This window comes from Ceratotherium simum, chromosome 26 (genome assembly GCF_057802395.1).
Source record: "Ceratotherium simum simum isolate JZ-2026a chromosome 26, ASM5780239v1, whole genome shotgun sequence".
Taxonomy (NCBI): Eukaryota; Metazoa; Chordata; class Mammalia; order Perissodactyla; family Rhinocerotidae; genus Ceratotherium; species Ceratotherium simum.
In genome coordinates, this window is record NC_141925.1 from 878,183 (window position 1) to 893,918 (window position 15,736).

The 15,736-nt window shown below is 57.6% G+C and overlaps 1 protein-coding gene across 2 annotated transcripts in view; it reads right to left on the reverse strand.

The window, feature by feature from the left end:
* The window catches only part of LOC101399153 (lipase maturation factor 1), a 53,869-nt gene that overhangs the window by 14,165 nt on the left and 23,968 nt on the right, over positions 1–15,736 (reverse strand). For both annotated transcript variants that reach the window (XM_004438219.3, XM_087449330.1), the window contains exon 3: positions 3,528–3,695. In XM_004438219.3, the coding sequence (XP_004438276.2) occupies positions 3,528–3,695 (168 nt within the window). The remainder of the gene's footprint in view (positions 1–3,527; positions 3,696–15,736) is intronic.

Genomic DNA, 15,736 nt, shown 5'->3' on the forward strand with positions numbered 1-15,736 from the left:
AGGTCGCTGGTTCAATGGTCAACACAAATATCTTCCTAAATCCGATTTGCAAGTAGCTGAACCCTTCCCACCTGCATTAGTAGCTCAGTCTTCCTTCAGTTATCTTTTCAAGTGATATGACCATTTGCTTTTCATTCGAGCATGTTAGAGCTGGGCTTTGGATTATTTCAGAGAACACAGGAGGCAGAAACCAGTCAGCGCAGCCCTGGGTCCCTGTAGGCCCAGTCAAATTTATGGCCCGAGAAGATCCCACTGGTCCTTGGCCTGTAAAAGCAGCCGAAGCAGCGGCTGGCTAATACCCCACAGTTCCATGCGGTTCTTGGTCGCTGTGGTAACCGTGAGGTCCCAGCAAACCTGCATTCCTGCCAAGGCTGTGTGCCAGGAAGGGTCCTCTGAGCCGCCTCGGAGACCGGATCCACGTTCTCCATCAGGAGGGGAAGGCGGGAGTCACGGGCTAGGTATCCTTGGACGACAAAGGGAGGTCCAGCGTGAGGCGGCGCCCATACTGGTGGACACTTGCAAGGATGCTCGGGCCTCAGCCTGGAGCCTCGTCCCGTCGGCTCCGGACCATGGAGCCACGAGGCCAAAGTATGCACAGGGCAGGCATGGTGCACGGCACCCCTGGCCTCCTGGGGGTGTCCCCCACTGGAGGCTAAAGGAGCAAGGGTCACCTTGCTCTGCCCCCCAGCCAAGTCCGGACTGTTTATGGATAAACTGTGGTGCATCCAGACAATGGAATGTCACTCAACAAGGAAGAGACTGAGCTCTCAAGCCACGGAAAGACATGCAGAACCTCCAGGCCATGTGACTGAGTGAGAGAGGCCAGTCTGAAGAGGCTCCGGCCTGCAGGATTCCGGATACAACGTTCTGGAAAAGGCAGGATTGAGGAGATAGTAAATAGATGAGTGGCTGTCAGGGGCTCGGGAGGAGGGGGTGGACAGGCAGAGCACAGGGTTTGGGGCAGTGACTTCTCTGTATGACACTCTAACGGTGGATGCCGGACAGCCCAGAACCCACAGCAGCAGGGCGGAGCCCAGATGTCAACTCTGGGCTTCAGTGAGTGACAAAGTATCGACGCTGGCTGGTTAGCTGTAACAAACGTATAGCACTAACGCGCGACGGTCACGACGGGAAATTGCGGGGGCAATGAGAACGCCACACTCTCTGCTCAGTTTCTCTGTAAATCTAAAACTGTCCTGAAAAGACGTCTATTAAGCAAAAGACAAAGCAAATTAGAGCTGAAACACTGGAGCGGTGAGGGCAGGCGGGGAGAGGCGGGGAAAAGAGTTGAAGCCTTCAGGCCGTCAAGGCGCAGAGATGGGGGTTAATCAGACTCTCGGTTCTAACCAGGCACGGACTCCCTTGAAAGAGACTGAGCGTATAACTTACTCACGAAGGGAGGGAAAATAATGGAATGAGAAAAATCTCAACAGAAAGCTAAAATGGACAAGAGGAAAACACAGGGATGTGGAAATAAACCGAGATGCACCGGTGGGGAGGGGGATGCGAGCCTCAGTCTGAAGAAGGGTCTTGCTCTGTGCCATGACTCAAGCGAGGCACACGGAGACGGGACACAGACCCAGACTCTGCGAAATCAGAGGACATCACGACTTCTGTTTGGACAATAAATTTGGAAACAGAAGAAACAGACAAATTCCCAGGAAAATGTTTGCTATTAAAATTGCCTCCGGGCCGGCCCCGTGGCTTGGCAGTTAAGTGCGCGCGCTCCGCTGCTGGCGGTCTGGGTTCGGATCCCGGGCGTGCACTGATGAACTGCTTCTCCGGCCATGCTGAGGCCGCGTCCCACATACAGCAACTAGAAGGATGTGCAGCTATGACATACAACCATCTACTGGGGCTTTGGGGGAAAAATAAAAAAAAATAAAAATAAAAAATAAAATAAAATTGCCTCCAGAAGAAATGCCAACCCTGCGTGTCTGACAGCTGGGAAAGGTGTTGAATCCGTGTCACAAAGGCCCTGTGACGCCCGGCGGCATATGCGGGAGCCACCGTCTGTCCCGTGAGTGCCTTCAGGGACAGGCCTGCCCTCGATGAGCTTTCTGAGGTGACACTAAGAACCTGACACAGCAGAGCCAGCATGGCCATGAGGACAGAATGCCACAGACAGGTCACGTCCCCTGACGACCACCCAGAACCAGATGGTACAAGTGGTTCGCAGCGACACATGAAGACACGCAGTGTGAGGGAGTGGAGTGTATCCCAGGAGTGTAAACCAGCACAGCATTAGCAGAATTAGTGTAATTCACCACATTAACAAATTAAAGGAAAAAACTGTGATCTCACCACTGGTGGAGAAAAAACCATTTGCTAAAGTCCAACATCCATTCATGACTAAAGGTACCCAAAACAAGCAACACAAAACTTGACTTCCTAGTAAACCAGAAATAAAAAAGATCTTGATCATGGCGGCCACAAAAAGCCAACCCACAGCTTAAGTCAGGCTCCCACCAGGCCCTGGGATGCTGGAAGCATCTCCTTGGCAATCGGGGGAGGCCTGTGCCTGCTGCACCTGCAATCGGACCCCCAGACAGGGAAGGAAGAGAGACAGAAGCACAGCTCGCAAGATGACGCGGTGCCGCCACTCTTCACGTGACTCTTCTGGGCCCGCAGCCACGGCTGGGACTGAGAGGTGCGGAGGAACGACGAGCACGGACAGTCACATTCAGGCGACAGAGAGGAAGGAGTTCAGTTCAAACCTTCCGTGTACAGCACCAACAACAGAAAGAAGGTTCCTAGGAACGAAGCTGCCCCAGTGTGTATGGAAACGTCGTTATGTGGATGTCACACGTCCCCTGGGGGATTAAAGGGACCTAAACAGCTGGAGTGGCAAATCCCTGGTCCTGGACAGGAAGACGACCCTGTAGGGATGTCGGCTCTTCCCGCCAGACTCGACGCGACCTCGTCTGCATCAGGGAAACGCCATGAGCCACAAGCAGACCACCCCTCATCCCCAGCACGGCTCCAGCGAAGACGACCAGCAGCGGCGGTGCTGGCGAGGACGTGCCGCCTGCAGCTCCCCGGCACGCTGCAGGGTGAGGGGACAATGGGGCAGCCCGCAGTCACACACCCTGCCCTGTGACAGACCCCTTGGAAGACGGCAGGTTTACTCGTCACGGTGAGACCTGCAAACCCCAGATGTCCGTCGACAGAGGGGCAGGTAAGTCAGCAGCGGGATACTCGTACACGGGACGGCTCGGGAAAGAGGGAGCAGCCGATACACAGGCGAACACCACAGGCGACCTCAGCTGAGATGCCAGCGAGGCAGCTCCAGCACAAGGGACCCTCTGCGCCCGTGGACTGGGGTCCAGGGCAGGCAGGAAGAGCCCAGTGTGTGGAGCAGCACGGGCACCTCTCATCTGGAAAGGGTGCTCCGGGGTGCATTTCACAGGGTGTGGGTTAGACCTTGATAAAAACAATAAACACAACACAGAAACTGAAGATCCCAACATGTATGTTTTGGGAACCGACAGGCGGATGCTCACGTGTAGAGTGGGCCTTGGGCTCACCTGGAACAGGATCTGTAAGGCCCCGTGGAGGATGCACATCCGCCGTCCGAGGAAGACAAAGAAGGGCACCACGAGCTCCAGGAAGTGGTTGCCGAGCGTCTCGAGGCGGTGGACCCACCATGGAGAGCGGTGCAGGAAGTAGGCCGCGGGGTTGGGCACTGGCTGCGTCTGCGGGAGAGAGGGAGGCCCGTGAGCTGAGCCTGGGAACCCGCCCCCCAGGGGACCCTGCCACTCCAGCCCTGCCCACTCGGTACCCACCGGCCGGTCTAGGAGGGCAAGGGGGGCTTTTGCAGGAAGGTCATGGCTGGTGCCATCCTGACCGGGAAAGGCACAAGGAGGCTGGCGCCACAGCCCTTCCTCCAGCAGCTCACCCAATGCCAAGAGGTGAGTCACCAAGACGGGACGATGGTGTCTCGGCCTTCTCTACCTGCCTGGTTTCCTGTACTTCTGATACTGACCCCCACCCCCTTCAGGCGGCCCCTGATGGCCCTGGTGACGTGGGAGCTCACATGCGGGGTCAGAGCCCGGAGAGCCCTGGGTGAAGGGGCAGGGCACGTGGGAAGGGGGTAGCTCTGAGGGAGCCCACGACTCAGGCCGATGCCCACGTGGCGGACTTCCACTGGGAGCCTGGTGAGCGGGGTCCTGGCCCCGCGTGTGTGTTCCTGGGAACGGCCAGCACATGAGTGTGGGGTGGGTGGGTGCAGCATGTCCCAGGAGGCCCACGTGTTGACTCAGCCGTGATGCTGGCCGCCCTAGAGCCCAGCTGACAGGCCTGCACCTCTGACCACAGGGCCCTGTCCTCCCTCAGCCACCCAGCAGCAGCTGAGACCAGAAGCAGGCCACGCGGCCGACTACCCTCAAGAGGGGCCAACTGTGCTGACGCCGTGTGGGGCTGGGGCACGTTCCCTGGTGTGGACAGCCTGCTGTGGGTGAGGGGCGTGGTCTCCCTGTGCAGCTGCCCTCACAGACCTGCCTTCCCGTCTTCGGAGAGATCTGCGATTCCATGAAGGGTGTGCGGCCACCGTGCCCCCCACCACCCAGGCCTGGGAACTTGGGGGTCTGAAAGCAGACGCGGGGGAGCCTGCCGAGGGCCTCGCTCCTCCTTACGCTGCCGAGCACAGTCTGAGCACAGGCCTCCTGAGATGCACTTCTCCTTCCTGGGACTTATGTTCTCTGCACAGGCAATCTCACACACACACACGCAGATACACGTACACGCAAGCACATGCACACCCCGCAGACACGAAGGCCGCTGTGTGGGGTGGCGACGTCCACGTCAGAGGGAGACAAGTGGCTGACAGTGGTTGTGCCGGCATGGTTCCAGTTTTGAAACCTAACAATGTTTCTGATAATGTTAAATGGACTTCAGTGTCATAGACGGTTTAGATCCCAGCAGAAGGAAGTGCCCTCCTGCAGCTGCTACTGCAGCACCATCCCCCCCACAGCCACGTGGGTCCCCCCATACGGCCCCCCATCTGTCCTCCCACCTGCCCTGCGGCCCCAGGCACGGGCACGGCTGCAGCCCGACCCTGGATTTGCTGTGGACACAAGGAAGCGCCTGCTGTGCGGTGGGCACGGGGAGGTGACGGCTGAATCCACAGGGACACTGGTCGCAGTGCACTTGCCTGGGTGCCCTGAAGAGCCTCCCACCTGACACTCAGGGCAGCGGGAACAGATGAGAGATAGTGAGAGAAAGCGACGAAAAAAGGTGGCCCCGGCCCCCACAGCTCAGGGGCGGAGGTGGCTCCAGGTAGGACAGCCTAGGGGGAAGGGCCACCGTCCCCTCCGGGAAAGTGTTTTTCTGCTAACTTCTCATTTGGACTCGATTTCCGACTTACAGAAGTTAGAACAGTACAGAAAAGCCCTGGACGCGCGACTCCCCGTGTTTCCACCCCCATGCTCCACCCCTCACATGCATGTGATTCGGGCCCTCCGAGGGCAGCCCTGCGCCCTGATGCTCCCCCGTGACACTCCCAACCAGGAGGGCTCTGATGGCGCAGGGTCACGACTGGGGACTCAGGACTGACGCTGGCCTGCCCCGAGGGCCTGACTCCTGCAGGTGCCTAAATGATACCTCTTTATCACGCTGCCTTTGGCTCCCACGTCCAGTCCCCTAACCTGAGTTTCAGGACGCTCCAGAGCACAGCTCACTGGCAGCTCGTTCCTCGCGGTGGCTCTGGGGCACACGTTTGGCAGGAAGACCCCAGAGATGACACGTGTCCTTTCTGGGGCCCAGGGGTCTCGCCTGGATCTCTGGGTGAGGGTGTCGGCAGGGTCCTTCTGGCAGAGCTGCACGTGCCCTCTGAGTAGTTCGAGGCTGTGAGATGACCTGTCCCCCCCGATTTGGCAGTTTCAGAGTCCTTCGATGATTCCTGCGGGTGGTCTGTGGCATCTGCACGGTTGAGGTCCGGGTCCGCTGCTCCTCCCGCAGTTGTGAGCTGGTGTTTCGCTGTAAGGAGAAGCTGCCCCTCCTCCCCACGCACTTGCTTGTGCCGGTGTGGATGTGTAGGTTATTTCATTCAGGGGGTGGTGATCCTTCACCGTCATTTATGTTGACGTGTCCATACCACCTTCTGAGTTTCCCTACTCTCTGGCACTAAAGGTGCCCTGGGGTCACCTGCACCCCCCCCCCACCCGCTCCAGCCCTTGGCACAGCCATTTCTCTGAGAAGCCCTGGTCCCTCTGCCTGGAAGCTGCATTAGGAACCCAGCCTGGGCCAGGCATTGCTGTCTCTGGGTCCCTTGGTGGGCACAGCTGGGAGACGTGTGAGCCTGTGTCATTGGTTCCACATCCACACCCATCTGGCCTGCAGACGTCTGTGTCTACCTGTATTCTGAGCAGATTTCTGCAGCTCTGGGGGGCCCAGCAGGCCTTGCCACATCTTTCCCCAGGAGCTCCCAGCAACTAACGCCTGTGTCCACTTGTGAACGTGGAGGGTCGACGATGGAGGAGCAAGGGGATGCAGGGCTGTGGAGGGCGACATGGTGGGCAGGCGGGCAGCAGAACTGTGGGGTAGCCTTGCTCAAAGGCCCGTGTTTCCTGACCATGGATTTGCCACAAGCCAGTTAGGGCCTGACTGGAGTGAAGCCACCATGATCTGAGATTGGAAATGTCCTGGTGGTCAGCAAGCAACCTCAATCAACAAAACAGGCAGCATCAAGAGCAAGTCCAAACATTTCAGCTTTTCCTAAACAGCAGAGCTTTTCCTGGATGTGGTGTGTGCGTCTGTAGGAGCGAGGTGTGTGTGCGCGAGTGTGTGAGCGACAGAGCGAAATGTGCTCATGAGCGAAATGTGTGCATGCGTGATGGTGTGAGTGAGGTGCGTGCATGCGAGTGTATGAGAGGTGTGTGTGCGTGCGAGAGAGCAAGGTGTGTGTGAGAGGTGTGTGTGGGTGCGAGTGAGGTGTGTGTGCAAGTGCGAGGTATGTATGCGTGCGAGTGAGAGCAAGGTGTGTGTGCATGCACGTGTGTGAGAACGAGGTGTATGTGCACACGTGACTTGTGAGAGTGAGGTGTGTGTGCACGCGTGTGAGAGCGAGGTGTCTGTGTGTGCGTGAGGTGTGCGCACACAAGTTGTGAGAGCGAGGTGTGCACATGCACGCACAGGTGAGCAAGGTGTGTGCGTGTGAAGGTGTGAGTGAGGTGTGTGCACGCATGTGAGCGAGGTGTGCGCGCATGTGGGTGACAGCGAGGTGTGTGCGCATGCGTGTGCGCACGTGGGTGTGAGCAAGGTGTGTGCACACGGGTGTCTGAGAGCGAGGTGTGTGTGCACGGTTCTGTGGGAGCAAGGTGTGCACGCGTGGGTGTGTAAACAAAGTGTGTACGCGCAGGTGTGTGAGCAAGGTGTGTGCACGCGTGGGTGAGCAAGGTTCGTGCGCATCTGTGGTGTGAGAGCAAGGTGTGCGCGCACGCGAGGTGTGTGTGCGCGCGAGTGAGCAAGTTGTGTGTGCGCGTGACCACTGAGGTGTGTGCACACGTGAGTGTGAGTGAGGTATGTGCATGTTCGCAAGTGTTAGCAAGGCGTGCATGCGCGCGACTGTGAGCGAGGTCTGCACGCAGTGAGAGCGAGGTGTGTGTGCGCGAGTGTGAGCAAGGTGTGTGTATGCGCCAAAGGTATGTGCTTGTGTGTGTGAGGATGTGTGCATGCGCAAGTGAGCGAGGCGTGTACACGCGCGAGTGGAAGGTGTGTGCATGTGAGAGCCAGGTGTGTGTGTTCACGCGAGTGTGAGCGAGGTGTGTGCGCGCACGCACAGGTGTGTTAACGAGGTGTGTGCACGGTGAGCGTGTGCGTGTAGGTGTGTGAGGGCGTGCGCATATGGGCGTGAGCGAGGTGTGTGCACGCAGGTGTGAGAACGAGGTGTGCGCACATTTGTGAAAGCGAGGTGAGCGCGCGTAGGTGTGTGCACGAAGTGTTTGAGTGCATGGGTGTGTGAGAGCAAGGTGTGTGCCTGTGGGTGGAAGCAAGGTGTGCACACACGGGTGAGAGCTAGGTGTGCGCGCATGGGTGAGTGTGAGGTGTGTGCACGCACGCGTGAGAGCACGAGCGTGTGAGCGAGGTGTGTGCGTGCACGTGTGCATGAGAGCGAGGTGTGCTCGCGCGAGTGAGGTATGTGTGCATGAGTGTGAAAGAGGTGTGTGCGTGTAATGTGTGCCCGCGCGAGTGTGAGGTGTGTGTGCATGCGAGCATGAGGTGTGTGTGCGAGTAGGTGTGAGAGCGATGTGTGCATGCACGTCGATGTGTGAGAGCGAGGTGAGGGCGCGTGCACAGGTGTGTGAGCGAGGTGTGTGCGCGTGCGTGTGAGGAAGGTATGCGTGCGCGGGTGTGAGAGAGCCTGGTGTATGTGTGCACGTGGGTGTGTGAGAGCGAGATGCCCTGGACAGGAAGGCGCGGCTGACAGGGGGCCCAGGGGGCCCTGTGCATGGGGCCAGCCGACCACAGCTCGGTGTGCTCCGGCGGCCCCTCCTGTGGGAACCCTGTGGGGAGGGGGACCCTGTTAAGAGGCTCCTTCTCTGCAGACCTGGAAGAACGCCCCAATGGGCAGGAGGTACACAACCACCATGCCTTGTTCCCCGAGTCCACGAGCCCTCGGTTAGACCTCAGGGTTGGGTTTCAGTGAGTGGCTGGTGGCGGGCCAACTCTTGGTGGCACACACAGGTCAGGGCAGCGCGCCGGCTCTGCCCGGGTTTGGGCAGAGGGACGTGTGACCGGTGCACTGGTCGGGGCTGAAGGCCTCTCTCTTACAACAGCCACAGGCCCCGGAGGAAGCACGTTTTGACAAGACGGCTGCACCCTGCCCACCGTGAGTGGAGGCTGGAATGGGAGCCCCCCCCTACCCTGTGGGCTCCTGTCATCAGCACAGCTCCTCCGCCCGTGCCCACCAGAGAGAGGGGGGAGGCCCCGGACCCTCTGCATCCCCCTCCCCAGGTAAACAAAGGCAGCAGCACGGTTACGAAAGGTGGGACGGTGTGCTCGCTGCGTCCACTGCCATGTTAGTGTCTGTCCCCAGCTCCAGGCTGAGCTGGCCCTGACCCACCTACCTGTGCAGAGACCATGAATTCCGTGGGGACGGCTGGCCCAGCCGTGGCCCCAGGACTTCTCTTGTTCTCACCCCAGGCCCTGCGGTGAAAAGGGCACCACGTTCCCGGGCCAGAGAGACCGGATTTCATCGATCCAGTCAAAGACCGGCCCAGGGCAGGCATCACCCACCCAGGGAGGGCACTTCTCCACTGGCTTGGAGGTGGGGTGGCCATGCAGCAAGGATGTGGGGGGCACCAGGGGCTGGGAGCGGCTGGCTGGCAGCCAGCAGGAAAATGCAGACGTTGAGCAGAAACGCTCCCGACAGTCCTCCTTGTCCCCATCAGGTCCTCGAGACGCCGGGTGAGGAGAGCCACAGGCAGGCTGGGGCCTTGTGACAGGAACTGCAGGTGAGGTGGCAGCGCTCACCGTGGCACCCGGCTGCCCTGTTGGGGATCTGGCCAGAACCGGGGGTGCAGTTAGCATGGCCTACACGCGGTGGCTGAGAGTTCACCGGAGCCAGGGCGTCGTCCAGCTTGGTCCTGGGCCGAGGTTGCCGGCCAGCCGGGCACGGGGCCCACCTGCCCACGCTGCCTTTGGGCCCTGTTTTCTCTCCTGAGGCTTCTGCCACGCTGAGACCCCAGACCCCCAACCCTGGGACCCAGGTTTGGCCAACACTCGGGTGAGCTGGATGGCAGAGGTCCTCACCCCGAGGTGGCAGGCATGCAGGTGGGGCTCCCTGGGCACCTGCTCATGGGTGAGCACAGCACATGCCCCTAGACGTGGCCTCCCCGTTCACTGTCACATGGCGCTGACCACCCACGGGGTCCTCTGGACAAGAGGGCCCGGCCCCTCCCGCTTTGGAGTGGGCTGTCCAAGGCTGACCGACGAGCACCAAGGACTTTGTGCCAGTTGTGCAGAAAAGCCTCTTCCGCTGGGCCCTTTCCGAAAAGCTGCGTGGGTGTGTGTGTGTGGTGGGGCCTCCTCGCTCACGGCTCCAAGCCAGCGACAGGACGCTCTCGAGAATCAACAGGAGAGAGACATGGTCTGTGAGGGGAAGGAGCCCACAGCACGGGAGAGGACGGGTTTCTGTTGCATCCTCGGAGCAGAGCCACTCCTTCGGGGGTCACTGCACTGATGGTCTCCTCTGCTCGTCAGGAGCGCCATCCCCCGTCTGGGAGGAGCGGGGCCCTCTGCATCCCGTGGGGGCTTCTCAGGGAGCCTGAGTAGAAGTCCCAGGTGCGTCTCCCCGATGGGCAGCCCCCGCTACTTGTATGACGTGTACAAAAGTAAGAAAAACAAACCACTCGCTGGTGTGCTCGCTGGCTCGCAGCCGGGGAGGGAAGCCAGGCTCTTTGCTCTTTCCTGAACGAGGCGCAGGGAGAGGCGCCCTGCCGGTTGCGGGCGCAGTCGGCAGGGCGCCTGAGACGGGGCAGCAGGCGGCAGAGAGCAGGCTCAGCACCGTCTCTGAGATGCTCCCCCACAGAAGTGGAGAGTCTGGGTCTGAGCAGAGAAAGCCGGGCTCCCCGCGACCCAGCAGGACCCTGATGAGAGGCCCCGTCGGCAAGCAGCAACCTCCCCTCCACCCGCGTTCCCGGGGGGCTTCAGCCTTTTTCGTTTCTTGAACTTCAATGCATGTTTCTGCAGTTGGGGCAGATTTTTAGGAATCGCATCCCTGAATCAGGGAAGGTTGCCCTGGGTTTTGTGAGTAATTTTGTGTTCTTCAGGGGAGACCGAGTAAGACACATCTTCTCAGGTGGCCTGGCATGCCTGGGCCACAGGGGACGGCCGACTAGCGGGCGACTCCCCAGCTAGCGGTGGGAGGCTGGGTGGAGGGGTGGCAGCAGCCACTTTGTGGGGACCTGGGTGCTAAGGAGGGATGTCAGGTTTTAAACAGGGGAAGAACATAAGCCGGAGCAGCAGCTGCACATCCGTGTTACTTCAAGTTTCCGGGGGCTCCTCAGCTCTCGTGGGCGAGGTGCTGTGAAGAAGAGGGACCTGCTCGATGGTGTGGCCCAATGGTGCAGGGGGGCCCACACGGGCGTGGTCAGGGAGGGGCTGGAAGACCGGGCGCAGCGGCTCCCGCGTCTGTGGTATGAGCCCCATGCCCTCGGCCCACGTGGGGCTTCACTGGGCCACACACAAGAACAAATGCGGTGACTGTGATGGTGGCCATATCCTCCAATGTGGAATTCCTTGAAAGGGAGGCTCTATTTTCTGAGGGTCTGCACCACCCTCGAGGGGCTCCGCTTCCCTGGGGGGCACCGGTCAGGCTCCTTCTGGGATTTACCACCTGCAGGGGTGGGTGTGTCAGGACGGGGCCTGCTCTGTGCACTGACCTCTAAAGGCACCAAGGTTGGGCCGTACCCTGCCGGCAAGGGTCCCGAGGCCTCACTTCTCCTGCAAGCCCAGGACAGAGTTTTATTTTTGTTTGCACTGAAGCTGGAGAAAAACACCAGGTCATAAAATCTGGCTGTGAACCATGGAAGTGGCGACTGAAACATCGCACCCCATAAAGCACAGGGAAGGAGTGCCTGGTGCTGCCCTGCCGGCCATGCTCACTCATGGCCACGATGCGTGCGTCCGGAGCACAGCCCAGCCCAGGCGCCGGGGCGGCCGACCCGGACCCGTAGCTTTTACGGTTGGCTCCCCTAAACAAAGACAGTTTCGAGCAAGAAAAACGTGAAGCATGATGACAGCCGTCTGGGGACTTGGCAGGTAATGAACCTTTGGGGGAGTGATGTGACTTCCTGCAGGGAACCAGCCCGCCTCCAGTGCCCGCCCCTGGGCCCCCGGTGAGAGGTCCCAGAACAGAAACAGTTTTCAGCCAGTTTCCCATTTTAGGCACTAAGAATTTACGTGTTTGGGGTTTATTGAGAAAGGGAACACAGTGATTCTTGTCTCGAGAATGAGTTTCTTAAAACTTGCAAGCTCCACATATTCCGTTTTCTGTTTTAACAGAAAACTCTGTGGCCTGCGCCCACTCCCTGCCGATCAGGGCCCCTCGGCCCTCACAGAGCCAGGAGGTGAGGTGTCCATGGGAAGGCAGCATCGCCAGGTGCCGGGAACATGCCCCGAAGTCCAAGTCCTTGGTCTGGTTTTCGGGGTGGGGGTGTTTCCTCGGATGCTGGAGGTATTGATGAGCGTCCTGGGGATGTGGAGGTGTCTGTGCATTTGTGGCTCCCCGACAGGAGGGGAAGAGGAGATCGCTTACACTTCTCAAGTGAAGGCTCTGGATAAAAAGCTAAGACCTGTATGTTCTCAGGTACAGCTCTGGTAGTGGCCCCCCATGGGCACCGGGAGGGCAGGGCCTCAGTGTCGGGGGCCAAAGGCTCTTCCCCCAGGAGACCAAAGAGACACACTGTGGCATTGCCTCGTGGGTGCTCATCTCGTGAACATGAGCCACCCTAAGGCTGCTCCACTCCCCTCCAGGGTGACTGGGAATGGAGGAAACAGAGAAAGGAGTTGGAAAGGTGCCGATAATCAGCAGCGCACATGGGCTGGGGCCATCAACACCCATGTATGGGAGAGTGGACAGTGTGCCATCAGGTCCTCCGTGGTTGGGCTCCCAGAGCTGCCATGCACCGCCACCCACCGGGCGCACACCCATCTGACCAGAGGGGAGTGGGTCCAGAGAGCTGACAATGAAGCAGCGGCAGCTTTAAAGGACCAGAGCAACCTGTCAACCCAGGATTCTATACCCGCCAAAAAGCTCTGCAAAAATGAAGGGGAAATGGAGAGTCTTTCAGAAAAGCTGAAAGGATTCATCACCAGCAAGCTCACACTTGAGAAATGGGAAGAAAAATGGTAACAGAGGGAAATGAGGTCTACACAGAGGGGGAAAAGCCTGGGAGAGGTAAGCAGGTAGATAAACAAACAAGGTTATCTTTCCAATTTAGTGAGATACCTGCAGAGGGCAATTTGACTGTTTAAACAGAACAACAATGACATGGCATATGGTTTCTGTAAAGCAGATGGTGACACGCTGGCAAAGGGGCCGGGAGGGGGTCCAGTCCTGTCACCTGTTATGAAACATACAGTTATCGCTTGAGGGTGAGCTTGATGGACAAAGACCCCAAACTGCAGACCCCAAACAACCTCAAAAATAAAACCACAGAGTTACAGCTAGTAAGCCAAGAAAGGAAACAAAAAGGAGTCGTAAAAACATTAGAATAACCCAAAAGCAGCAGAAAAAGATGAAAAAAGGAACAAAGAGCAGGTGGGAGAAATGAAAACAAATGGCAAGATGATGGACTACCACCAGCTCAAAGTCCCATCCGATACAAATGACCCAAATACACAATTAAAAGGCAGGATCTGTCATGCTGGATAAAAATCAAGACCCGGCTACACACTGCCTATAAGAGACACTTCAAATATGAAGACATGTGGAGAAGCATGAACGCTTGGAAGAGCACACACTCTGCAAACACTAGTCAAAAGAGAGCTGGAGTGACCACGCTAACATCAGACAAAGCAGAGCAAATCATATCATCAGGAACAAAACGTCATTTCCTACTGCTACTGGGGTCAGTTCATCAGGAGGTCACAACACTCAAACATTTATGCACCTAATAACAGAGCTTCGAAATGCACAAAGCAAAAATGGACAGAACTGCAAGTAGATATAGACAAATCCACAGTTCTAGTCAGAGATTTCAATCCCCCTTCAATACGTGATAGGGCGAATAGACAAAAAATAAGTAAGGATGTAGACGATGTGAAAACATGATCAACCAGCTTGACAACGAACATTTCTAGAACACACAGTGTACGTTCCTTTTTGGGCTCAAATGGAACATTCACTAAGATAGACCATATTCTAGGCCACAAGACAAGTCTGAATAAATTTTTCTTTTTTTTTTGTGAGGAAGATCAGCCCTGAGCTAACATCTATGCTAACCCTCCTCTTTTTGCTGAGGAAGACCAGCGCTGAGCTAACATCTATTGCCAATCCTCCTCCTTTTTTTCCCCAAAGCCCCAGTAGATAGTTGTGTGTCATAGTTGCACATCCTTCTAGTTGCTGTATGTGGGACGCGGCCTCAGCATGGCTGGAGAAGCGGTGCATCGGTGCGCGCCTGGGATCCGAACCCAGGCCACCAGTTGCGGAGTGCGTGCACTTAACCACTAAGCCAGGGGGCCGGCCCTGAATAAATTTTAAAAGATTCAAGTCACATAAAGTATGTTCTCTGACAATAAAGGAATTAAATTAGAAATCAATAACAGGGGCCGGCCCCCTGGCTTAGTGGTTAAGTGTGCGCGCTCCGCAACTGGCGGCCTGGGTTCGGATCCCAGGCGCGCACCGATGCACCGCTTCTCCAGCCATGCTGAGGCCGCGTCCCACATACAGCAACTAGAAGGATGTGCAACTATGACACACAACTATCTACTGGGGCTTTGGGGAACAAAAAAAGGAGGAGGATTGGCAATAGATGTTAGCTCAGAGCTGGTCTTCCTCAGCAAAAAGAGGAGGATTAGCATGGATGGTAGCTCAGGGCTGATCTTCCTCACAAAAAAAAAAAAAAAAAGAAATCAATAACAGAAAGATAGCTGGAAAATTCCCACATATTTGGGAACTCAGTCACACACTCTAACTAGCCTTCATGGAGTTCACATTCTGGTGTATATTATGTCACTCAATTCTCACGACAACCCTGGGTTCTTATTAATTTAAAGTTGAGAAAACAGAATTTGAACAGTTAGGTAACTTGCTCAGGATCATATAAACCAGAAACGGGTGCCCGAGAGGGCGGGCAGCATGAGTTTGTGTAAAGAGCGGGCAGTCATGTGGACCTGGGTTCAAGTTTGGGTGCTCCTAATCTGGAGCTCTCTGCTGGAAAGCACCGACCATCACTGACCCTCAGGCCACACCCCCACCCTTCTGGACTTAGCCTTGGTGTGGCAGGGCTTCCCTTCCGGGTGATCCCAGGGTGTGGGCGCCACCAAAACCACCCTGCGGTCAGTAACCCAGCCAGGCCGTGTCCCCCTGAGGGCCCTGACATTCCCCAGGCCCAGCACTGACCTGCCCTCCAGGCCCCAGTGCACATAAAACATTTTGTTCTCACAAAATCAATAAAATAGCCCATGGAGAAAGCAAATAAGCTACAATCCACAGCCTACTGCAGGTAACCCAGTCCCAGCTTCTGTCACATCACCCTTGATTAAATTGTTTGCAGATTAGCAGGACCGTGTCTCTAAGGGCACTCGGTGACCCCCATCCAATTACAGTATAAAACAGCTGGTAGCCCATGTCCCGGGGTCACAATTAAAAGCAGGATCCACTGGCCCGAGACACAAACGGAAGCCTCTCGTGCTGGGGGCGGGTCTGGAGCGCTGTAGGAAGAAGGTTCTGCTGTGCCTGTGCGTGGGGTGAGTGGAGCAACCCCTGCTGTGCCCAGGGCACAGGGGCCGTGAAACACGCTGGTCATAGGTTGGTGGGCTGGGCGGGCCAGCGTTTACACGCGGATTGCTGCAGCTGGCCCAGAGGGTCAGGACCCAACGCCCAGTACTGGGGGGAGCTTGCCACCTAGCGGGGGGGGACAGCCGGGAAGAGCTGGGGGCTCCCACTGCCACTGCTGTCCTGGGCAGCAGGCCTCAGCCCACCTCGGTCACCCCCACGAGCACCTTGGCGTGGCTGCTGAGATCACTGGCACCAGGGAAGGAGCGCCTAGGCTGGGCCCTGGGGTCAGCGTGT